The sequence below is a fragment of the Leguminivora glycinivorella genome, chromosome 1, assembly GCF_023078275.1.
Source record: "Leguminivora glycinivorella isolate SPB_JAAS2020 chromosome 1, LegGlyc_1.1, whole genome shotgun sequence".
In the NCBI taxonomy this organism is placed as follows: Eukaryota; Metazoa; Arthropoda; class Insecta; order Lepidoptera; family Tortricidae; genus Leguminivora; species Leguminivora glycinivorella.
In genome coordinates this window covers 36,865,911-36,890,729 of record NC_062971.1, presented here as the reverse complement: position 1 = coordinate 36,890,729, position 24,819 = coordinate 36,865,911, and the positions used below count along the sequence as shown (strand labels likewise).

Here is a 24,819-nt window from a genome sequence, read left to right as displayed (position 1 = left end):
AGCTAATACTGACATAAATTAAAACTCTTATACTTGCAAAACTTCATAAGAAGTAGGAAGTACTTAATCCCCAAATTGTATAATGAGTTGCCTAATAATATAAAGGAATGTAAGTCACTGCGTATGTTTAAAATTAAAATGAAAAACTTTCTCTTAGAAAAACTAAAGTTGAAATTACTGTAAAATGTAAATCAAAGCTGTACCTAGAATTTATCCACTTAGATAGTTATTTTCATAGATAAGTTGAAGTTAAAACTTTCTGTAAGCAATACATCAAAACTGTACCTAGCGTAAACATACTTAGATAGTTCTACCCACTTAGATTATGTAAGGGAGTCCCCTCTGCCAACAAACTGTCCTGCAGTTTGGCAGAAGATTTAATGTAATTAAAAAAGGGTTTATTTTGAGAATAAACGATTTATTTATTTTTTTTTTTTTTTTCATAAAATTGGCGTTTGAACAGGACTACGGTAGACAACTTTATCACCTATATTCGCTAAAGTGTGCATAGATTACTTATGTATGTTTTCTATTAGTTTGTCCTAGCATATTTTTTGAGCACATTAGGCACTTTAAGGGCCAGTTACATTAACCACAATGGACAAACACATCATCGTCACGCATCAGACGTCTGTGGAACTTCTCAAACAATAAAACTCAACGAACGCTTTAACGATGACAGACGGTGTGACGCAACCGACGGCCCTAAGTCGACATTTTTCAATTTAATTACTCTTCATAATTTAAATATTAATCTAACTTCTTCACTACTGCATTATCTGTGTCTGCGCCAGTTCGGAGCGGTCCAAACCGGTTTAAACCTAACAATGGGCGCGAATGTTAAACGCCAGGTCCTTAGGCCAGAATAGTTTAATGAAAACTGCTTAAAGCCGTTTGAGACTCAAGTGTATAAAATCGGAGAAAACGGAATTGAATTCTGTTTAGTCTCGTCAAAGGAAACTCGATGTTGACTTTGTACAAAGAGCAGTGTTTTTCATATTGTTTCTTTCATTTAAATTGCCTTTCTTTTTTAGGGTACCGTCCGAAAAAAGGCAACAAGACTCCTTTATTAGGTCTGAATACTGTTTTATGTTTTTAGGAATCTTTAAAATGCTGCTAATAGAAAAGACGTGTGAGTTTTTCCCGATCCTCAAGGTCGTTATGAGTCTAAAGTTTATTAGTTTATGATCTTAACATAAAATGCCATGTCTTCTGGTTATTTATTAGATTTGTTTTTAGGATTAAAGCCAGTGGATATGGTGTCTGAAGCAAAATAGGTCGGAATACTGTTTAGTTTATTGAGACATTTTTGATAATTTTAGGTACTCCCTTTAGATATTTAATGACTAAATTCGATTCACCCATTGCGATCCTATCTAAAATTACTTTCTCAAGTATTTTAAAGTTACTGCTCCCTGATCTGATCATTGTATATTTTAATAGTGTCATCTAACCTACCTTTATTTTCATTAACTTATTGTCACATCATGAAATTCTAAGATAATATATCAATAGAAATAAAACTATGGAAACGGATTATATCGCGTATAATGAATTTACAATTCATCCCGACGTTTCGAACACTTTACAACATTCGTGGTCAACGGGTGACGGGTGGTTATACGCGATGTAATCCGTTTCCATAGTATTATTTCATAACTATCGCGGTAACCGAAGAAAATGTTATATATCAAAAGATTCCTGTACATATTTAATTACCTACATACAGTGAAGTCAATATAAAGGCTGTAAAAAGAATCCCTTTAATTCTAGTACAAAACCCGGACTCAACCCTCGTTTTATTGGTCCCTAATCTGCCCTCTGGTCCCAAAAGGGTGTATGTCTTTCAGAGACTCGTGTAAGGAGGTCCCTGTTAGTTCAGGCTAGTTGTAATGCCCTCCAAGCAGTGTCGAAGGCCCTTATGGCTCTGTTCGTTAGGCTAAAGCTGGCAGCTTAATTGGAATCTTTTAAAGTTTACCCGGGCAGTAAAAGCTTGGGATTGAGCATTCTCTTTACAAGGATTTGGTGGGGACTATGTACGCGTTTGTGTGTTTCGCTTTAGGCTAGGTTGGCTAGATCATGGGTGAAGTTGGGCTTTTAGTTCAAGATTGGATCGGTACATTAGAACTGTATTTAGTATTTTATGTTATTGAAAAACACCTTCTTATTTTAATACCTATTGAAATTGTTCTAAATTCGAGAAGATCTATCATCTGACAATATGTTTTAAGAGCCCGCAGTAAGCTCAGTTCTCTATACAACTCTGAATCTTGTGATAATTTGATATATTTATGCCTATAAATAAGCAGTTACAAAAATACAATGCGTTGGTAGTTTTGAAATGAACTCCGTTGGTAATGAGAAAGTGAAATACGCCCGAACATACTTACTACGAGAATTATAAAGTCCTAAGGAAACTCAAACCAACAATTACGGTTATAGATAGGTACTAATATCTTACATAACTTGCTCAAAGACCATAATTGGCATGAACTCATCACATTATACCACGTCCTCTCATAACACAGGGTTGCCAAAACTCGACGCCACCAGCGCGTTAAATCACGAGAATTTGGTCGCGACACGTCCGGCAGATAACCTAACCCTATCAGCCCTCAAATTTCACTTCGTAAACCTTTTTCACCGATGCATAAGGTCTACTTCGAGTCTGATGTGTGTTACACACGGGAGTAACTGATTTATTGAAGTGCATTAAACGCTTTTGGTTTCAGCCCTGATTTTGTTTCGGATATGGTGATGGTTTATGGTTTATGAAATTAGACTCTTTTTTAGGTATTAAATTAAAAAGTGTTGTTATTAATAATATGTCAAGTTGTCGTTATTAAGTTAGATATTTTTGCAGTTTACGATTTCTAGAGCCATAATCATGTGTCAGATATGTCAGCCTTTTTTTGCACGATATTAATGCCGGTAGTGACTATACAATAGTGTACAATATATAATTTATTTTTATTCGATTGTCGCCTTTCGTTGAAAAAGTTATACATATAATTTGCAATGGTGTACTCGTATTTAAAATCAGTGCAAAACAACAACACTTTACTTAGCAATATATTTAATTGAAACTAATTACTTTAAAGCGCCCAGTCCAATTACAATACACTGTATCATTTGTATCACACAAAACCCAAGACGCATTCTTACCAAAACGCAGTAACAGCCTTCTATTCACCCGTTCGGAAACACCATTCTGCTCGGGTGTGACGCCCGGAGCCGTGCCATTGTATTACGAACGTACTTAACTGGACAGATCGAGATCAACAGTAAATAACTGTCCTGGAGACATAGGACTTCCGCCGGAGCGGTGCTTAGCGGCCATAGGCGGAAGCGGGAGCGGGAGCGATATGGAGCGGAGGGCAGATATGGACGCTGCAGGGTTGAACAGGGGCTTCAAATTTTTAATTAAATTTGTGTAAATCTTTTTTGCGCCATATTTAGGTCTTAGGTAATTTTCGAAATTAAAACTTATTTTGCAATTGCTATAATAATCATAATCATTATTTGACGTCATTACTCATGACGTACGAAATGCTACAGATATATTTTTAAATTTAAGCTTAGTCAGTGTTAATAGCATATTAAACATACTGATTTATATCTTCGTTATTAAATCAAAGTAAAAAATAGCATCGTTGACAGCGATTTTGACAACTCTAGAGGTGCAAGTGTTACTTTAAACGTCAAATCTACAAAATTTTGACTGAACTGGTGCTGTCATCGTAACTTGGTATGAGTACAGAAACCTCATAGTCAAGTTCCGGCGTAATGTATTCAATTCAAGTTTTGTACGTTCAAAATCGGAAAATTTGGTCTGGGTCTTCCGAATAAAAAAAGAATATTAATGAAATATTTATGTAATAACTGTTTGACAACCCTACAGGCAACAATGGGGGCTAATTCCTCTTGCAACAGACACGCGGCGAGTCGTGCCCACAATGTATTTGTCGTCCGACAATCATATGGCGATTGTGTTGCTAATACGAGGCTGTCTCGCTTATTACCTGCCCAGGCGCCCGTTCAAGGGATCATGTCAATTCATGTCTTAATATAGGTAGAAAATATAAGAAATCTTTTGGAATTCATTTCAAAATTTAACTCTTACCAAAGACGTATAATAACTCCGTATAGACAGAGTCTATGAAAAAATATAACTCGGAACCGCTGAAAATGTGCGCTCGCTTCACTGAAAGAAATGTTTGCATAACTGTAACCAAATTTTAGGTTACTGCTTACCAAAAAATTGTGACTTGCGAACTACGTGTTACCCATTACCAAACAATTTAGTAATTTATAATCAAACTGATTTGTAAAAATACCTTTCCTGGTCTGGTAACTGGTAACAAAACTGTTTAGCTGCAAGTAGCTCGACCAATTTAGTAATTTATAATCAAACTGAATTGTAAAAAATATCTCCTGGTCTGGTAACTAGTAACAAAACTGTTTAGCTACAAGTAGCTTGACCAATTTAGTAATTTATAATCAAACTTAATTGTAAAAATACCTTTCCTGGTCTGGTAACTAGTAACAAAACTGTTTAGCTACAAGTAGCTTGACCAATTTAGTAATTTATAATCAAAATGAATTGTAAAAATACCTTTTCAGATAATGCTTATGGTTGATTTTCAGTTTTTGTAATATTTGACAATTTATAACACATATCAAGTTAAGAACTTGGGCCAATTGTCAAAATTGAGGTATACAAAAGTGGCAAATATGACAGTCGGTATACTGTGACTATATATTTTACTTTGACAATAACTCTCTATATACTCGATCCTCTTTGCTATTATTTATGCATTACCATCCATATAAACGCCAATAGCCGGATCCCAAATTGATTATACGGTTAATATAAGTTTAGATATGGATCGGATATGTCAGTCTCAAATGTTTTTTTGAAGAAACCACTTTTGACGTTGTCAGAACAGTAATATATATATACAGCATCACCCACAAATAAATCCACAGATTTTGGATAGTATTGTCCCACTGAAAACCTTCGCCGACCTACACTTTCCCTCAAAACCTACGTTTCTCAAGAACCACTTTCACTTTTTAATTTAAGCTTAACTAAGTTTCTCCATCTCCCCGTCTACACTTGGTGGCAAATTAAATTCGGGGTCTGTTGACCCCTGGAGATGGGACCGGCTGACAGACGGGCCTAACTACGCGCGCGGTCTAACTAGCCGTGAATATCTGGCCTTTTATTATCCCGAAATTAAAGCGGAGTACTAACATACACAACAAACGGTTTGTAGCTGTAACTTTGCCGGTATTAGTAAAGATTTGTAGTCGTATTTGTAGTCCTATTTCGCAGCTAGAAGGTTTTGAAATGAGCAGTTAGTTGTAGTACTTGTAGTAATAGTTTTAGCGACATACGATCTTTTGGCTGGTGGCTGGTTTATCGCTGATCGTTCCCTTGTGTGTTGGGATTGAAGAAAACGATTAGAAAGCTCTTATAAACAGTGGGATCTTATTTGTTAATGTGATGATAAATACAGGATGTACTGAATAGTTAATAGTAAAAGCCTTGACGATATAAAATTGCTGTTTTATCAAAGCAGCATGCGGTTTTTAAGTGTTTTCTTAGTTATATGCTACGCCTATAGCTTGGTAAATTTTAGAATGAATTTACTTTCATTAACTAGTCGTCACAGGATTAATTCCTGGTGATGTTTCTTTTATTAAAATCTCGTGAGGGACTTTACTCAAAAAACCTTAAGTGTTCGAGTCTATTTTACTTTTAACATTATAATAAAATATTTTTCCCCTCACTAGCTCGGAAACACGTGTTTTGTCCTTTAATACCAGCGGGTAAAAACGCATTTTATCCACTAGTGGGTAAAGTAATTTGACCTTGAATAAAATCAGATTAACTGCTTTAAAATTGATAAAAGTAGGTGAATCTAGTAATAAAGATGATTTACCACCTGTGCAACTACTGGAAATAGTGATAAACGCATTTTTTGCATTGTAGTTTCCTCGCTATAGTGAGGGGAAAAGTTTTGTGTTACACTCGGGTGCAAATGTATTTTACTTCTCGTGTGTTAAAAAACTCGCAAGTTCAGGATTCTATTCTCGAACCACTCGCTTCGCTCGTGGTTCAACTATAGAATCCTTTCACTTGCTCGTTTTTGAATTCCACACTCGGCGTTAAAATACAACTTTGCCCCCTTGTATAACAAATAACTATAACATTCTTACACGGATTGAGTCCCGCGGTAAGCCTAAGAAGGTTAATACAAATAACATAGAAAACATCCGTCTCAGCAACAAATACTTACCGGTATTATTTTATACAGCGTGTGGATTCCATACGGGCGAATAATGTATGATGTTATAGTATCTGATTATACGAATCGTATAGGATAATAATGTTGTTAAAAAGTGTTATTAATTAAGAGTAACTAATTTCTTTAGTCTGACCAAGCAGCAATGTACGCCGTCCAACTTAATTTTAAATGACAGAAACGTCATGTCGTAATGACGTTTAGAGGTACGCTAATTGGTGTGGAAGTAATACATTGCGTGCTGAATTATTATGTATGAAAAGAAAATTCTCATCTATTAAAAAAAAAACATGTAGTCAGGCTCTTTAGGTCCGATACTAATCGTTATTAAGATATTCGCCCGTATGGAATACACACGCTGTATAAACATCAATAAGTATTGACGTGAGACGAAATAAAAAGCTTATTATGTACAGGCGTCACAGACGAAAGCAATAAGACATACATCAAATATATTCAATGAATACACCCAACCGTCTGAAGTATACCTATACACACAAGGAAAATAAAAATAACACGCTTTACCTCATAACCGAAAACAAGGTGTGTTTTTACGAAGGCTGTTCACATATTTATAACTTCATGCGCTCCGAAAGGTAAATAATATTAAGAAGGCACCTACTGAAAGCTTATAAATATTAATGGAGTAATCTTGCGAAACGTGTCTCTATTGAGCGCGGTGTCACGACTATTTAGCTGGGGATAGATGTAACAAGGCTGTGACATATTTTGATGTTATGGTTTCAGACTAACGTTTTATATGCACATAGATATAGGGTTTGTGAAAACCGGTGTAAGCGCATATAGCCCTAAGTGCGTTTTCACATCATCCGATCCGATATCAGATGTGCCGATATCCCATACATAACAGGTGCCATCTTGGATTTTTCCCATTGAAATCCTTCCGACATCCGATATCGCATCGGATAGTGTGTAAACGGACTAATACGGGATAGAGAAACTAGCGTAAAAATGTAACGTGATGATGTAACGTGGCTGTGACATATAATTTATTTTTTATGCACATAGATATATGGTTTATGAAAGTCGGTGTAAGCGCGTATAGCCCTAATACGGAAAGATAAACTAGCGTAAAAATGTAACGTGTTTTAAATGTTTATATCCCGGTCATTATATATACGTCTTATGAAATGTAACGTGGCTGTGACATATTTTGATGTTATGGGCGGTGTCAGTCAGCGTTTTATGCGCATATGAGTGTGTTTTTAAAAACACGTCTAAGTAAATACAATAAAGGGTACGTAGCCGAAAAACACAAACGCTCACGAAACGAAACGCTCGTAGATATCTGTCTCTATCGCTCTTGCGGATTGGCGCGACAGAGACAGACTACCTTTTGCGGCGTTTCGTTTTCGTTTCGCGTCGCAGAAATGCCATTCGGCTATGGAAAGAGTACAAAGCGTAAAATCCAAATGCAGCGAAAGAGAACGCGCGTGCGTGAGCACGTAATGAAATGACAAGCCACCGTACACGCGCAAAATAATAAGTTAGAAATAGTTATTTGTTATACAAGGGGGCAAAGTTGTATTTTAACGCCGAGTGTGGAATTATAAAACGAGCAAGTGAAAGGATTCTATAGTTGAACCACGAGCGAAGCGAGTAGTTCGAGAATAGAATCCTGAACTTGCGAGTTTTTTAACACACGAGAAGTAAAATACATTTGCACCCGAGTGTAACACATAATTTTTCCCCTCACTAAAGCGAGGAAACTACAAAGCAAAAAATGCGTTTATCACTGCTCAGCTTCCAGTAGTTCCACAGGTGGTAAATCATCTTTATTACTAGATTCACCTACTTTTATCAATTTTAAAGCAGTTAATTTGACTTTATTCAAGGTCAAATTACTTTACCCACTAGTGGATAAAATGCGTTTTTACCCGCTGGTATTAAAGGACAAAACACGTGTTTCCGAGCAGGTGAGGGGAAAAATAACTTTACCGAATACCTCAGTATATCGATAATACATTATTTGACTTTATTTTTACAGCATTCTTATAATGATAGTCTTAATACTCTCAATATTTACTACGCTGTCGTAGAGCTGCAAATAACTTTATTATTAAATAGTATTTTTATTTTTAAGAGCCTTCTAATCTAACTAATCGTTTTCCGCCATCGCAATACACAAGGGAACGATTAGCGACAGATCAACCATGAACCAAAAGGCCGTAAGTTGATAAAAACTACACTGCTAAACACAGATAGGTTTAGTAATTAATAAGTACTTGTATGTCGTTTCATGTTTTTTATTGTATGTTAACATGAATTATAGACTTAGGAAATAAATCCACCGACGACTGGTCAGGCCTAGCGGGTAGCAGTGACCCTGCCTGCTGCCTGGGTTCGAATGAATCCCGGTAAGAGCATTTATGTAATGAGCACAGATATTTGTTCCAGTATATAAGTAGGTATTTAGATTTTTATAAACTTTTATTGTTAAAAAAAACCCTCGCAACATATTTTTGATCAAAATGCATTCTTATCCGTCAAACCATTTTCACAACACAAGCCTTCTTGAGCTTACCGTGGGGCTCAGTCAATCTGTGTAAGAATGTCCTTTATTTATTGATTTATTTATTATTTTTTCATTGTTATTATTAAGTGCGATATCTTCATTAATGTAAAGTCTCGAACTCTCGGCTTTGCCAACGTCAAGTACATACATATTTACGCAACACGAAATAGGCAAAGCTAGAGGTCCCGGCGGGGCCCAATTATCGCGACGTTATTAACCCCTAATTGTTGTTGTACGACTTCGAGCCAGCCCGGGGGATTTTGCTGTTAATTAAAACGTATTGATGTATGCTAAAGCCTTAGAAGCTTACTTAGTTGATTAATTCGGTGTTAAAACTGCTGGATTTCGTTGATTACGCATCTTGTAATTTCTTGCAATATGGCTTATGGAATTACAACGTTTCTGTAGTACCTACGAGGATTCTATATGCGTGCGAGAATTTACACCGTAAAGGTATACTTCCTGCCTTGCACACTTACTTTAATAACATGACATGAATTTGATCCGAGTTAGTTATAAGACTTATAAGTACCTACTCTATACTTTTAGGTACTTAAATAAACGTAAACAAATAATTTGTTTTAAATATTTTCGGGAAGTTGCAACATATTTCGGTTAACCAACCTACTCGTAACACTAAATCAACCGAATCTGTCACTGAGCCACCAGGGTACGTATCTGAAGTGCACAAACGCTCACGAAACTAAACGCTCGTAGATATCTATCTCTATCACCTGCATCTATGTATCTTAAATTGTTATATGTTTTTATACCACATAAATACTCTTGCTCTTGCATATTGGCGCGACAGAGCCAGACTACCTTTCGTTTTCGTTTCGCGTCGCAGAAATAAAATTAGGAAGGTCTGGCGGATCTGGGCTTCTTGCTCTATAAGTGCGTTTTCACATTATCCGATCCGATATCGGATGTCGGACCGATATCATACATTACAGGCGCCATCTTGGATTTTTTCTATTGAAATTCTTCCGATATCCGATATCGGATCGGATAATGTGAAAACGGCCTAACGAAAAGTAATTAAGTTTAAAATATACCTACAAACAAATCTAACATTAATGAATTTCTAGTCACATTCTCCCGGGCGAGTTCGAAGAAAAAGTCGTGCGACTTTGCAACAAATATTTACATTAAAAATACGAGAGGAATCTTGTTAGACCCGCAACATATTAGTAGGTACCTATTTTTTTTACATCCACATTGGAAATAAAAAAACTATTCCTGCGGTACTCATTTCCTTATGTGACTGTTCATATCATTTATGGTATAAATCTGCAGACACAGACAAAGATTTTAGGTGTCGTCTCTTGTGTTTGCCGGCGGGTCGCTAATTTATTTTTGTCTAAAGGTCCTCTATTTACAGTGTAACAAGATATAGTAGGTAACTAGATATACCTATTCACACTAGCGATACACGTGTTTAATGTACAAATTTGCAGGCACATAACAAGACAAGCGTCCAGAAATTGAATTCTATACATTTTCCGCTCACATAGGCGCACTAGACACCTAACAAGCAATTGGTCGGATGTCGCATCGAATACAGCTTTAATCTGCACTTCGACAAGGTGGTATCTGAGTACACGTGTCGCATTAGTTAAGACCTTGTGGCGTTACAGGTGTCTTCGACATATTCGGTGCTGTCGGACCGACAAATTTCATTAGGGCTCAGACGTAGAATGGGCGACCGGGCGAATAGCGTGGGCGTTCGGCGCGCACTGTGTATGTGTAATAAGAATAGATGTGGGCTTTCAGTCTGTCTAGTAATTATAGTATACAAGCTTTTGCCCGCGGCTTCACTCGCGTTAACTTCCAATTGCGCAATGCTCCATACAAAGTTCTACCCCCCATTTTAGGGAAGTGGGGGTTAGAAAGTCACTCTCCATCCTTTCAGCTATCTTCATTTAAATAATCAAGTTAATTCGTCGCTTTGTTTTGCCGTGGTGTTCCATTAAAATCGTATCAATGAAGGTGTGTCGCCTTGCATCAAATGAGGTTTAACTTGTACTCGTATTATACAGGATGTAAACCTAATACGGGCGAACCTCTTAACGGTGGTGAGTATAGGACATAAAAAATGGAATTAGATAACTTTTACTTAAAATTGAAATATTTTTTTTATCCATACAAAATAATTCGGCCCGCAACGTAATGCAAACACACTCGCGTTAACCGCTCGTTGACAGTTGTCATTGATTGTCATCGCAACCACGTTTACAGTACATTGCTGCTGGGAAATTTTTCAAAAATTCATTATGGGGTGAAAATTAAAAGTAACTCAAAAACACCTCTTAATTAATGATAACAATATTGAATTTTATGCCTGGTTTCATTTATCGCCCTTATTAGGTTTACGCGCTGTATATGTATTATTAGAGATGAAATAGTATCTCAAATCCAAATTGTCCACCTCGAAAGCAATTAACACACCTCGATGCAAGGCTGGATGTACGATTTCAATGGATTATGAAATTCATGAAAGACGGACAAACAAACAGACACACACACTTTCCCATTTATAATATTAGTATGGATAGTGTACGCGTTGTAGATAGGCTGGTGAAGATAATGAAGGCGTTACATAGGTATTATAATGACTAAGTCGCGTAAACTGAGGGATAATGGGTAGGTACTCGCAACGGTCTGAAATGTAGTGTCTTACCATACATTATGTGGTTTTGATGAACAACATATTATTTATACAGAGTGGGGCCTGTAACAAAGGCGAAGAATTGAACTGTAGGCTATTCTCCTTATGCTAATCAACATTTGTTCAGTGACTTTTAAAAATTATGAAGTCTTTAAATTTTTAATTTTTCATACAAAATAAATATTAGCTTCAATGTACGCCATTATTGTTGTCATTGACGTTGTCTGTCACACTTCAGACTTAACAGAATTCGCAATACATTACCTCTCAGAAAAAACTTTCAAGGTTGATAAAAATCAAAATACAAGTTATTTTTAAAAGTCGCCGAACAAATGTTGATCGGTATAAGGAGAATAGCCTAGTGTTCAATTCTTCGCCTTTGTTACAGGCCCCACTCTGTATGTACGTACAGGCATACTTTGATATACATGTAATTTATCTTTAATAATATTACTCAAGATTATAATTGGTTTAATGACATGCATATTAAGAGTCAAGACGCCAAATTCTGGCAGATTGTGATGTTACAAAATACTAACCCTATCATCATTTATAACCACTCACATTCGAACAATAAATGAATTGAATTGAATATAATCACTAAGGTACAGCGGGGTAAATCTCGACTGGGGGACAATTGCAACTAATCCATTTTTACCATTATTACACTATGATGTTGCGTTCTACATGTATCCACTGATCACGCCTAAAATATATAACCGGTGGGCACACTATTTAATAATGCAAACATTGTAAAACATGGAATAAATGGGCCAGTTACATTTGCCCCCGTCGAGATTTGCCCCGCTGTACCTTAATTATTATAAAGACCTATCTATGGACTGGTTGGTACTGTCTTATGAATCCGCCGGCCCTGGGTTTGAACCCCAGTAAATTGATTGGTACTTAAAAACGTGGACCTATACATATAATTAACTATCTATACATATAATTTTGTTATATCTACTGATACCTAATACTACTGATATAATATTATACTTATACCTAAACCTTATTGAGGTTTCATCATCTTAATAACTTTTCTCCTAAAGTCAATTATATAGATCTGCTTTATCTGGATTATTTTAGCGAAATGTAGTATGAATAATATGACATACTTTTTATTGTTCCTATAATAACATTTATTTAGATTATAATTAACAATTTTTTTATGCTTTGGAAGTTTAAACATTACATTTTCGGTCGTTTTGGCGATTGGCGATTATTTTCACAGGCTCTAAACAGAAAGCATGTTTCAAAACATTTACAAGAAATGTAACAAAATGTTAACTTGGTGGACCTTGTAAATTCGTTACATTATTTCACCGTTAAAGCTTTAAAAAGAATAAACATCATTTGGATATTTTTAATTCGCCTACGCCTACCTAGTTAAACACCTACATGGTTTCCCTACTTCAAGCATAATAACGAGAACGTTTATACTTGAAAAGAAAACAAAAACCAATCATAAACCATTATTATATTTTCGTCATTGAAATTAAGGCACTTTGACACAAAGCAAACGAAATAAACAATTATGAAAACACAAACAATTATTTCCAATCCAAACTACAAAGCGAAACCACGAACGTCTCATAAAATGTCGAGCACAATTCATTAAAACCGCCTTTTCACGTTTAAAATTTCCTGAATTGCTACAATAATCCTATTACACTAATTAGGCGGTCCATTAACATTAATAACGCACCCTCATTATTGCATTGAAAAAGCTGTGTGAAATCCGAGTTTAACGAGCAATTAATGCGTTCGACAAGGCCAATTAGGGAGAGCGGAGCAGTGGAACTATCGCAGGAAGGAAGACGGTTTGAAGTTTGCAGCCGGCCGATGCATTTTTGGATGTGAGCCCAAATAACTTGTTGCGTGCGCGGGCCGGGTAGCGAGCGACCTGTTGCGTCGGCCTACGCCGCGCTGCCATTTTTGCCCGTCCCGGCAAATACATAATGAATGTTCATGCCGACGTTCAACGCTTAGCCCCGCATTGTTCGCAGGCTTTCGGTAGTTCGTAGGAAATTGCACTCGTAATAGTCTGGGGGCCGATTGTGCCGCTTTATTTATAAGCTCCTTAATATTTCCCGCGCGTTAAGAATACTGAAAAATATAAAAGACTCGCACAATAAACGTTTTCAGCGATCGAGCGCCTATTTAGTGAGGGATTTCGTATTCAAAAAGGGGCGACGTGTTTTTACGCGTCCTACTTATGAAAAACATGAGATTATATTTCAAAGAGAAAATTTACATAAGTACTTAAAGCCGATTATGTTTTGATAATAAATCGAATATTGCTTGGAATAGCAAGGCTTCGGGACGTAAGTATATCGTTGAGAATAAAACTCATCTTTGGCATTTTATATAGGCCTCTCAACATATAATTTCTGCCGTGCCTTTTACCATAAGGACGTATACTTGTATGGTGATAAAAAAATAATATAACTTGATGGAGTTTTTATCGTCAGTAACCATCGATAAAACTACTTTCACGCGTTATTTCTACTGGACAGGCATCTCCTTAAGCTCCCTCCTCGATTATTATGTACTTACGGTGATTTTTGTACCTACTCGAAAGTCTAGAACTATAGAGTGTGAAACGCATCTCATGACAATATTATGTGACTTACATAATTCATATCGTAGCTAGAGTGTCCTTGTGTACTTATTTATTATTGAAAAGTTTTAATTATTTTCAAAATGCTTGCCTAAGACACGATTAAGTACATTCATACATTGTATACCTATCTTAACAATGTGATAGACAGACAACCGGACAGAGCCGCACCTTACTGTTTCCTTTTGTACCATTTTGGGACGAAACCCTAAAAAAAGTACATACATATAGCCTTACAAAGGCGCACACTCTCTGTATCCAAATAAAGTACAAGTAAAGCACACACGTTCTGTTCCGAAGTTAATTCTAAAATCAACCAATTACATTAGTGTTGCTAAACTACTTGTTTGGCCAAGTTTAGTTTAGTCTAGTCTAACTAAATGGTTTGTTCGGTTAGTATTGTGCGCACTTAGTTTTTGTTCGGTTTAGTTTACTTTATAGTGAACTTTGTTGTGGAGTTTCTGTCGTATGTGTCTGAGACAGTACCTAGTCAATATTTTGTGTTTTTAGATAGGTACATATTATTAAAGTCAGTATGTAATTTAACATTTATCGCGTTTTGTAAAAAGTTGTACCTGTTTTATCATAGAATATACATATTATTACCTAAGAATAAATTTCTTACTTATTTTTCTACAGCTTTTATGGATTGTCACAAAAAAACTGAATTCGCCACCATTTCACACTTCAGATACTTTTCCAGAATAGTGAGCTCTTTCGATACTATTAAGAAAAAGGGTCCCATTTTTCCGTTCCGTTAGGTACCTTTTTCACGTACCTTGTATGCCGGTAACGGACTGGCGATGAATAATGTATGGCCATTTCGACACTCTGTTTTGTATTATGTAGGTTTCAAAGCTGATAATGATAATTGTAATGAATATAAATAGGTAACATTTAAGTTTATTAATTTACAAAAGTAGAAAACTTATTTGAACAGCATATTGAATTTAAGGTAAATTGGTGTGTCAACTGTAAGGTAAGTACGTGCGACTTTCGTTCAGGAGGGTTCGAACCCCGGCTCGCACCAATGAGTTTTTGGAATTTATGTGCGAAATGTCATTTGATATTTGCCAGTCGCTTTTCGGTGAAGGAAAACATCGTGAGGAAACCGGACTAATTCTAATAAGGTCTAGTTTACCCTTCGGGTTGGAAGGTCAGATGGCAGTCGCTTTCGTAAAAACTAGTGCCTACGCCAAATCTTGGGATTAGTTGTCAAAGCGGACCCCAGGCTCCCATGAGTCGTGGCAAATGCCGGGATAACGCAAGGAGGATGATGGTGTGTCAACTTTAAAAATACAACAATGTGTGATGTGTAGATAAATGGCTAATATTGGTAATGACATTCCCGAACTTTTTCATTAGTACATTACATTTAGCTTAGCCCGGCTCTAACATTTTGGCTCATACTTAGAAGGAGATTCCTAATGAATCGTTTTTAAATTTCCTTCTTTCCGAAACCTTCCGAAACGTTCTGAAGTGTCTATTGGCTGATTGGACGTAATCCATTATAACTGTTCCCTTTTGTTATACTACGTATACCATGCTTTTTTAGCCTATTTTATGTACAGTGAGCTGCAAAATCGCATGGAGAAATTATGAATGAATTAATTGATAAATTCGCCATGCACTTTTGCAGCTGATAGTACCATTGCTGAACAAAAGCCTCCCCGTTCTTCCGCCACTTATCACGATTTTCCGCCTTCTCCGGCCAGTCGCTGCAAAATGCGTCGAAGTCATTGCGTCATCTTTTTTCAGGGTACGTAGCCGAATGGCACAAATGCTCACGAATTGAAACGCTCGTAGATATCTATCTCTATCGCTCTTGCGTATTGGCGCCGAGCCAGACTACCTTTCGCGGCGTTTCGTTTTCGTTTCGCGTCGCAGAAATGCCATTCGGCTACGGGGCCTGGTCTGCCTCTGCCCCGGCTAATTGGCGGTCTTCAGTGATAATTTTTAACGTTTCTTTTCTCCATGTTCCAGGGCGCGTCCTCAAGCCTGGTAGTGAAGTTCGCAGACACGGAGAAGGAGCGGCAGCTGCGGCGCATGCAGCAGATGGCCGGCAACATGAGTCTTCTCAACCCCTTCGTGTTCAACCAGTTTGGCGCCTACAGCACCTACGCGCAGGTCATCACGGAGCAGGTGGGTCTTCATTCTACAGTTAGTACGATTCAGGGTGTAAGGAGACAAGCAGAAGGAGCAAGACATGAGTCTGCTCAACCAGTTTGGAGCCCATAGCACTTATGCGCAGGTCATCACGAAGTAGGTGGGTCTTCTATTCTATTCTCCTTGCTTCAGGGTGGGAAGTCAAGGAGAACCAGCAGGATATGAGTCTGCTCAACTCATTCGTGTTCAACCACAACCAGTTTGGAGCCTACAGCACCAACGCGCAGTTTATCACGGAGCAGGTGGGTCTTCCAAAGTCTTCCGCAGTAGCCAAGAAGACAAGGAGTGGTAACAGCAGACGGCTTCAACATGCATGCTTCAGGGAGGGAGACAAAGAGAAGAAACAACCGGGACCAGTTCGGTGCCTTCGGTTTGCCGTTATTCTTCTTTTTCACCAGGGTACCACTTTTCATCAGGTGAGGCTAATCACCGGCCAGTTTACAAATTTAATTATATGTGCTTTAGTTTTGCCGCTTGACCTTATTAAGACTGCGAACTGTAAATTAATTAATATTCATATTTAATTCCAGCAACAAGCAGCCCTGATGGTAGCAGCGACGGCGCAGGGCTACATCAGCCCGATGACGGCGCTCGCGTCGCACGCGCTCAACGGCATGGCCAACTCCGTGGTGCCGCCCGCCTCTGGTAAACATACTCGTACACAGAACATCTCTTATTGCTTAAATCACTGCAAACTGATAAGAAAAGAGAGGCTAGCCTTCTAAATCTGCTAACCTACTCCACTCCATTCAATTCAAAAACTGGTAAAGAATAAAGCAGATAAGGAAATAGATTTGGTACTTGATTTCAATAATGAGTTGAAATGACTGTTCTAAATACCCAAATTTCAATTTGGTAACATCATCATCATTCAATTGTATATTTTCCAACGATGATGGCAATGTGATAGTGAATATCGCAAATCATAAAAGTGCAGTTTTTTAAAGACACACACGGGTCGAACGTGATACAATAACATTATTACCTTTTATCCAACGTTTCGGCCAAGTTGCACTAGCCGGAAGACTGACGTCCCAGCGAAAGATACCTACAAAACGCGAGAACTCAAAGTGCAATGTTTAAAGACAACATTCCGATTGCAGACAACTTCTCCGGTCTGGCGATAGGCACAGGCGCGCAGCCGTTGAACGGCGCGCTGCCATCGCTGCCGTCGCCCACCATGCCGGGCTTCAACATGGCGGCCCAGACGGCCAACGGGCAGCCGCCGCCGCAGGATGCCGTCTACACAAACGGGATACACCAGACCTTCACTGGACGTGAGTATATTATACTGATGAGGATGCTGTCATAACCAGTCTCTCAGCTGCTGGTCATTCCAAGGATTCATAGCAAAGGTTGCTGCCACTAGGTTATCTGCCCACGATATGTCTGATTCATAATTGTAACATAAGAAATTCCCTATCTCGTGTTGTTAGTGTGATTAAAATGTAAACTTTTCGTGTTGCCATTCCATAATAATTGTGAGCATATATTATTATGGCATTGCCTGTGCCGTGAATCTTCTGAAACCACATTTTCTTCATAATCCCTCATAAATTTATTAATTAGTCCTAAGCGCAGTTCTCTAAATTATGTGCAAAAGAATCATCACTTATCATTAACTTGTCAACAAGGATGTGCTGATGTAATACTCAAAAAGCATTTATTTCAAAATCAAAAAGCATTTATTTCATAAACCAATTTACAACATAACACTCGCAGGTTGAGACTTCCTAGTAAGTATTTATAATACCTGTGACAGGAAGCCCCGCTCTTCCTCAGTTTTCAATTACATTTATTTGTACACAGTACTAATTTTATCTAACCTAATCGTCACTAATCATACATACATTTACATTAGAAAACAGCCGTGACAAATCATTTCACACAGTCGCTCATCAACCCCACCAAACCTAAGACAGCGACGTACCATAAAACACGGCGTGTTTCTTTATCAGCCTATCTGAGCGTCCCGCTGCTGGGCGAGGAGCGAGGCGTGATATCGCCGATGTGCGCTGATCTCACGAATGTTGCAGCGGTGCCCGTGACGGCGCAGGGCTTGCCCAACGGCGAGGCGGCGCTGCAACACGCGGGCTACCCCGGCATGCAGCCGTTCCCTGGCGTCGGTGAGTGGCGTTTACCGCTTCGCTTTATAGGCTACTTTACGCTAGTGGTATTTGAACGTCGTGAGCGCTGTGAAAAATGGCGTTGATGTCGAGGCAAGGTTCCGTCGTAGCAGCTAGTTGACTAGATACCGAGACTTAGGAGATGTTAGTGTAAGATGGCCCATGGATTCCTGCACTAGCGTTTCCCGGTGATCGAATCTAAGGAATATGGGCAACAACACCATTTTTCATAGTGCTGACTAGACGACGACGATCAAAAGACGTAGGTTGTTGAAGATGTAGGTTTTCTCGCTTATAGAGTGCTTGCTATAAGCGAGGAAATTGTGTAAACGTAAATATTTGCACATTTTTACCTAGCTGAAGTGGAATAAAGATGTATTTGCCGAAAATTGTTAAAAGTGTGCAAATATTTATAACTATATTATACATCTCTTTGATAGTCACTTGTTTATAAAAACTCCAAAGATACCACGTGGAGTGTTCGTAAACAAATGACAATAAGTGACTGCATAGAATGATTAACATTTTATTTCGTTCCACGCATCTCTGTGAAACTTAGGGCAAAGCTGTGATTTTTCAATATAAACATCGTCTAAACAACTATAAATGGATATAAGATTCTCTGGAGGTGTCTCTCTCGCACTCATAATATAATTAATACGATAGAACGGAAGTAAACGATGTTTACATGAAATAATCACGCAGCAACATAGATGTGAAAAGGCGAAATGTTATTACCATTATTCGTTATTGTACACACACGTCAGTAACACACAAGTTGCTTTAAACTTTGAAACATACGAACACAATAAGAAAAACAGAAGTTTCGATGAAAAATAATTATTAAAGTCAACTTGTGTAGGTAAATATACATCGCTTCTGTCATTTGACCGATCTTTTACGGGTACTTTAGTGCAACGGCCAAGTTCGAAAAATTCGCATTAAAGATCTATCGATTGACAGTTATTGATATTATACAAGTATAATGAACTGTTATAAGTGTTGATGGTGTAACGTTATATGCGCTGTACCTATCACGCTGTCGGTACGTTTGTCACATAATGTAGTTGTTGTCGGTGTTATTATAGGCATAATAATGATGTTGTTACTGCAGTCATTGTGTAAACTTTGATGTTTGTCAATATCCAATTTGTAAAGGGGTGAAATATATCATTTAGATTGTATTATTTTTAGAAGTAGTCTGCGTACACGACCAGTAAAGTCATTTTTCAAAATTGTATATCTAATTTTAATCAATTATAAATTATGAAACAGTAATATGATTAACAAATATATTTACCTACTCACAGTCATATATTTTCTAATAACATATCGTTTTAAATTCTTATCATAATATTTATATATTTTTCTATGAAAGTTTCATTCACTTTATTATTTTGAATATTATTGTTATATTTGTTTTTTTCCTTTGGTTACATACTTATCTTTTTTTTACAGCTGTCATATATTAACAATATAATCATTCACATGTTAATTCGGCAAAAATAATACTCGAATTATATTTATTTAGCTTGATATTAAATGTGGGGCGGAGTGCATGTGAATGTCGGATAGGTGTTGATTGTGGAAATGTTCGACAGCCTACCCGGCGGTATACGGCCAGTTTCCGCAGCCCATCCCGCCGCCGATGTCCACCATTGCGCCCGCGCAGAGGGAAGGTAAGTGGAGCCCCGAGCTGTACGAATAGAGGTGCCACTTGGAAGCTATAAACTACGATGAAAGTTGATATTGTTCTAAAATCACTATTTCAAGTTTTATGTTTAAAAGTAAAGATGCTTTTTTTGGCAAAAACGCTCCTGAATTCGAACTTGCAGACTAGAAAACTTGAAGTATCGTTAGCGAACGTTTGCGCTTTTTAAAAATGCTGATTTATCTTTGTTGACGTCAACAAACAAAAACTCTGATCTATAAAAACGTAATAGTCTTGGCTCACTGCACTTCCGTGCACGAACTTTAAAAATTGTTTTCTTTTCAAAAAGTGGCATCTCTATTCTAATAATAATCAACCAGGTAGACCCCTCACCGCGTCGGCGATCATACATCCTTCCGATTCCTCTTGCTTACTTCTTCAACCGCCTGAAGCCCTGGTAATCATCACACAACATCACCCTACGGGCGTACGTTCGATTGACAATAATAAATATTGTTTTTTAATTCGCATCTTTAACGATTGCGATAAATATTCTACAAACAGCAAAATTGAGTGTGCGCCCTTAGCTCGTACAACCGTATTTTAGCATTGGAAACTACACAATATCATCTTTCTTCCTATCAAAGAAGGTTTCCGCTAAAACACGGTATAACATTATATTTGTCTGTGTACTATGTAGTCCGTGTTGCTCCGAAATGCTGCACGTTACAGTGACGACTTGTTGCCAAACTTTCGGACCTCTGGTGTATCTCTATATATAAATGTTGTGTTGTCTTGACTGTTTAGCTCTTTGTTCTCGTTTACTTTACAAACTTCGTGTGTGCAATTCTTTTGTCTCTTAAGAGCTTGGACACCTTTAAACTGAAATAGACGGTGCTTAACTTGGCTGGCTTTGATCAAATATCTTGGTTGTATATTTTTATGCAACTAAAATATTATGATAAAACGGTCAAGTTAAATACCAAGTTTTTTGGTGAAATACGGTGAACTTAAATATGTTTCTACAAGTTAACAAATCTATCAATACAATTTACGATCAACCCTGTAGCAATCTAATAAAAAAATTACAGCAATTTTCATGAAAAAAAAACATTTAAATTAACAGCAAGATCAAGCTCTACTTTGTCAGAAAAGAAAAGAGGGCTTTGGTGAAATTAAATCTAGATGCAAATCAAAATTGTTTATTACATTCAAGTTCATGAATAAACTTTGATTGATTGAAATTCGTTGCCGGCGTCCATATTTCCCAGCAGCTACCTTCAAATCAAGGGTGAACAGGCACCTACTGGTCGAGCTTGATCCGCCGTCAGCTACGTCTTTCCCTCGGTTAGTCTGTGGCCATGAGCCTAGCCTAACAAAAATCCAGAAAACTCTTGACGTACCTACATCTTTCCTATTAGCATTAAGCCGAACAATGGTGTCCAGAGGCAGATTTGTGAGTTCTTTAAAGATTTTCTTATGTTCCCAGGGTGCTCGATCTCCGGCCCTGAGGGGTGCAACCTTTTCATCTACCACCTGCCGCAGGAGTTTGGGGATGCGGAGCTGATGCAGATGTTCCTCCCGTTCGGGAACGTCATCAGCAGCAAAGTGTTTATTGACCGCGCCACTAACCAGAGCAAATGTTTCGGTTAGTTTGTCAGTTTGCTATTGAATCGTTCTTGTCATTTCTATATCTGAGTGACAGTGAGCTGCGAAATACATGGAGAATATATGATCAAACCCTTTGATAAATTCGCCATGCTCTTTTGCTGCTCACTGTACAAAGTGCATACTGTCTACGAAGAAAAGGGTACTGGGGCAAGCAAATGGAGCAGGTAGTGATTTAAAAACAATGAATAGGAGTTACTGCAACAGTGCTGACTGATGACAGATCATTATTCATACCGTAATAATTTCAAAACAATAATCTGAAATCAGAAGACGACTCTGGATACAGAAAACAGATCCCGAAGAAAGAATTTCATGTCCCTTAAATATTTTCGGAAATAAAAAGTATTATTTCTGTAGACAATACAAATTATCAATACAAAACTTAAGTTCATATCCTACCGACTGCGCCATGTTAACATCTGTTATTTAGAAGTTGAAAGTCGTGAATCAAATTCAATTTTGTCAGTCTGTTAAGATGTAAAAGACCGCAAAACCTAAGTAGGTACTTGCAAAATAAATATTTGTTTAAAATGTATAAATGTAGAACCTCAATTTCAGGGTATATAACTACATATGTATCTTCGTAACAACACAAGATAACACTTTTAGATATGTTATGTGTAGGTCTAATATTTATTGAATTAATTCCAGGTTTCGTGTCGTTCGACAACCCCACATCGGCGCAGGCCGCCATCGCGGCGATGAACGGCTTCCAGATCGGCATGAAGCGACTCAAGGTCCAGCTCAAGCGGCCCAAGGACGCCAACCGGCCTTACTAACCTTAGACGCCGTCCCTGCGCGCTCACGTCGTCATCGTGAGTAACTTAGCTTATTATTTAAAGACCACTTGAAGCGACTCAAGGGCCAACTCAAGCGACTCAAGGACACCAACCGACCTTACTAACCTTAGACGCCGTCCATGCGCGCTCACGTCGTCATCGTAACTTAGCTTATTATTTAAGGACCGCTTGAAGCGACTCAAGGGCCAACTCAAGCAGCCTTAGGACGCCAACCGGCCTTACTAACCTTAGACACCGTCCCTGCGCGCTCACGTCGTCATCGTGAGTAACTAAGTTTATTATTTAAGGACCACTTGAAGCGACTCAAGGGCTAACTCAAGCGGCCCAAGGACATCACCCGGCCTTACTAACCTTAGACGCCGTCCCTGCGCGTGCGCGCTCACGTCGTCATCGTGAGTAACTAAGCTTATTATTTAAGGACCGCTTGAAGCGACTCGAGGGCCAACTCAAGCAGCCTTAGGACGCCAACCGGCCTTACTAACCTTAGATGCCGTCCTTGCGCGTATCTTTACCTTATCTTTACTATTAGCAAGTGGCGGTGGCGTGTATCCACGTGTCGGTTGTTGCAGGTGCCTGGCCGCGCGAGCCCCGCGGCCTCGTCCGCGCCCGCGCCCGCGCCCGCAGCGCGCATCATCGTGTATTATCAACAATTCCAAGGAATTTATTAATACATCTTTATTGTATAGTAAATATCATTACCTACATACTTACCTAAAGATTATGCGAGCCCACTCGGCGAGTATACTAAATTAGTTAAAAGTAATTTATTAAATCAGCGCGTAGGAATGCTTCATTCTTATCATTATCGATTAATCATTAAATTACTCTATTATATTATTATTATATATACAATTTATTAACTTTGATTAAATTATTATTATTATAAAATGACGTTATAAAAATTTTGTCATTCGTAATCATACTTCTACTTCTAAGTACTTAACGTTTAACTGAAACTTTTAACATAAATTTATTATACTAGTTATTTGCTTGAACTAAGCCAAACTGAATTTATTAAGTAAGTTGAAAATGTAAGAAAAAAGTGTATTTTAATTATTGTATATTGCAACAAGACGTAGAGCCGGGACGAGCGCCCTGGCCCTCCGGCCGGGCTCGGCTCCGGCCTCGCCCGGCCCCGGCCCGGCCGCGGCGCCCGTCCCGGACCATTCGCGGACACTGTTGTCTCCCTCCGCCGAACTGATCGCATTAATCTAAGTGCTCGGTATAGATCACTATTGGAGTATATATATCCTATATTTTGTTAAATTTTATTATGTGTGTGTCTGATAAGCTAATACGCTGGGGTACCACACGGCAGTCCTATTGTGTATCATAACCGGTCCCACTCCAATGGTCTGTATGTCGGTGCCGCAGCGCAGCGCGCGGCCCGAGCGAACCGCCGGCTCCGGGCGCCCGGCGCCGACGGTCGTTACGCGGTGACTCGTATCGGCGCGACGCAACTCTGTCCATGGTACGCCCAGCTCCTCACAAACTACTTGTTAGTGAACGTAAACTAATGGCGATGTTGTTGACAAAAATTAAATGTTTGTATTTAACGCTGTGTACAAATCAAAGTGCACTTCAACATGAGACCGAATACTTAGGCCTTCGTTTCAAAAGATCGTGTTATTATGTGTTGTAAATTCCAAATGGGCTGTGATATAAAAAGTATAATCAACATAATGGACTGTACTCACGCCGTTCGTGTCTGTATGTGACGCGTCCCGCCGCCGCCCGCCGCCGGCGCGGCCCGCAGCCCGCAGGCCCGCAGGCCGGCGCGGGCGCGCGGCACGCACGCGATGTCAATTCTCAACGAGCGTGCTTCCCCGTCTTTATTTCGTGTGTGTCTATACAAATATATACATAATACTATTCGTGTTAAGGTGTTAAATACAATAAATGTGAGGACCGCGTCCGGGAGCCAACAGTGGGAGGTGCGCGAGCTAACAGGTTACAAAACTAGTGTAATTTCTACAGACAAAAATAGATTCATAATCAAAAAGGTACCAATATAAATATTATAATGATACTGAGATACCTTAGATTATATTGTGTGCGCGCGGGCGGACTAAGTGCCGGTGTGGCGGCACAGCGCCGGCGCGGCCGAGAGCCGAGCGGCCGCGCGCGGATCGGTCCGGCGTCCGGTTCGCGCGCCCGGCCCGGCGCCCGGTCCGGCGTCCGGTCCGGCGCCCGGTCCGGCGTCCGGTCCGGCGCCCGGTCCGGCGTCCGGTCCGGCGCCCGGTCCGGCGTCCGGTCCGGCGCCCGGT

At 38.8% G+C, this 24,819-nt stretch overlaps 1 protein-coding gene across 5 annotated transcripts in view; it reads left to right on the top strand.

Moving 5' to 3' along the window:
* The window catches only part of LOC125224712 (CUGBP Elav-like family member 4), a 661,017-nt gene extending 636,323 nt beyond the window's left edge, over positions 1-24,694 (top strand). For 3 of the 5 annotated variants that reach the window (XM_048128162.1, XM_048128150.1, XM_048128174.1), the window contains 8 exons: positions 16,122-16,280; positions 16,835-16,949; positions 17,408-17,581; positions 18,263-18,430; positions 20,032-20,109; positions 21,553-21,729; positions 22,404-22,567; positions 23,122-24,694. In XM_048128162.1, the coding sequence (XP_047984119.1) occupies positions 16,122-16,280; positions 16,835-16,949; positions 17,408-17,581; positions 18,263-18,430; positions 20,032-20,109; positions 21,553-21,729; positions 22,404-22,531 (999 nt within the window). In that variant the 3' untranslated portion in view covers positions 22,532-22,567; positions 23,122-24,694. The remainder of the gene's footprint in view (positions 1-16,121; positions 16,281-16,834; positions 16,950-17,407; positions 17,582-18,262; positions 18,431-20,031; positions 20,110-21,552; positions 21,730-22,403; positions 22,568-23,121) is intronic. The other 2 variants (XM_048128168.1, XM_048128159.1) reach the window with 2 other exon arrangements.
* Positions 24,695-24,819: the final 125 nt, after the last annotated feature.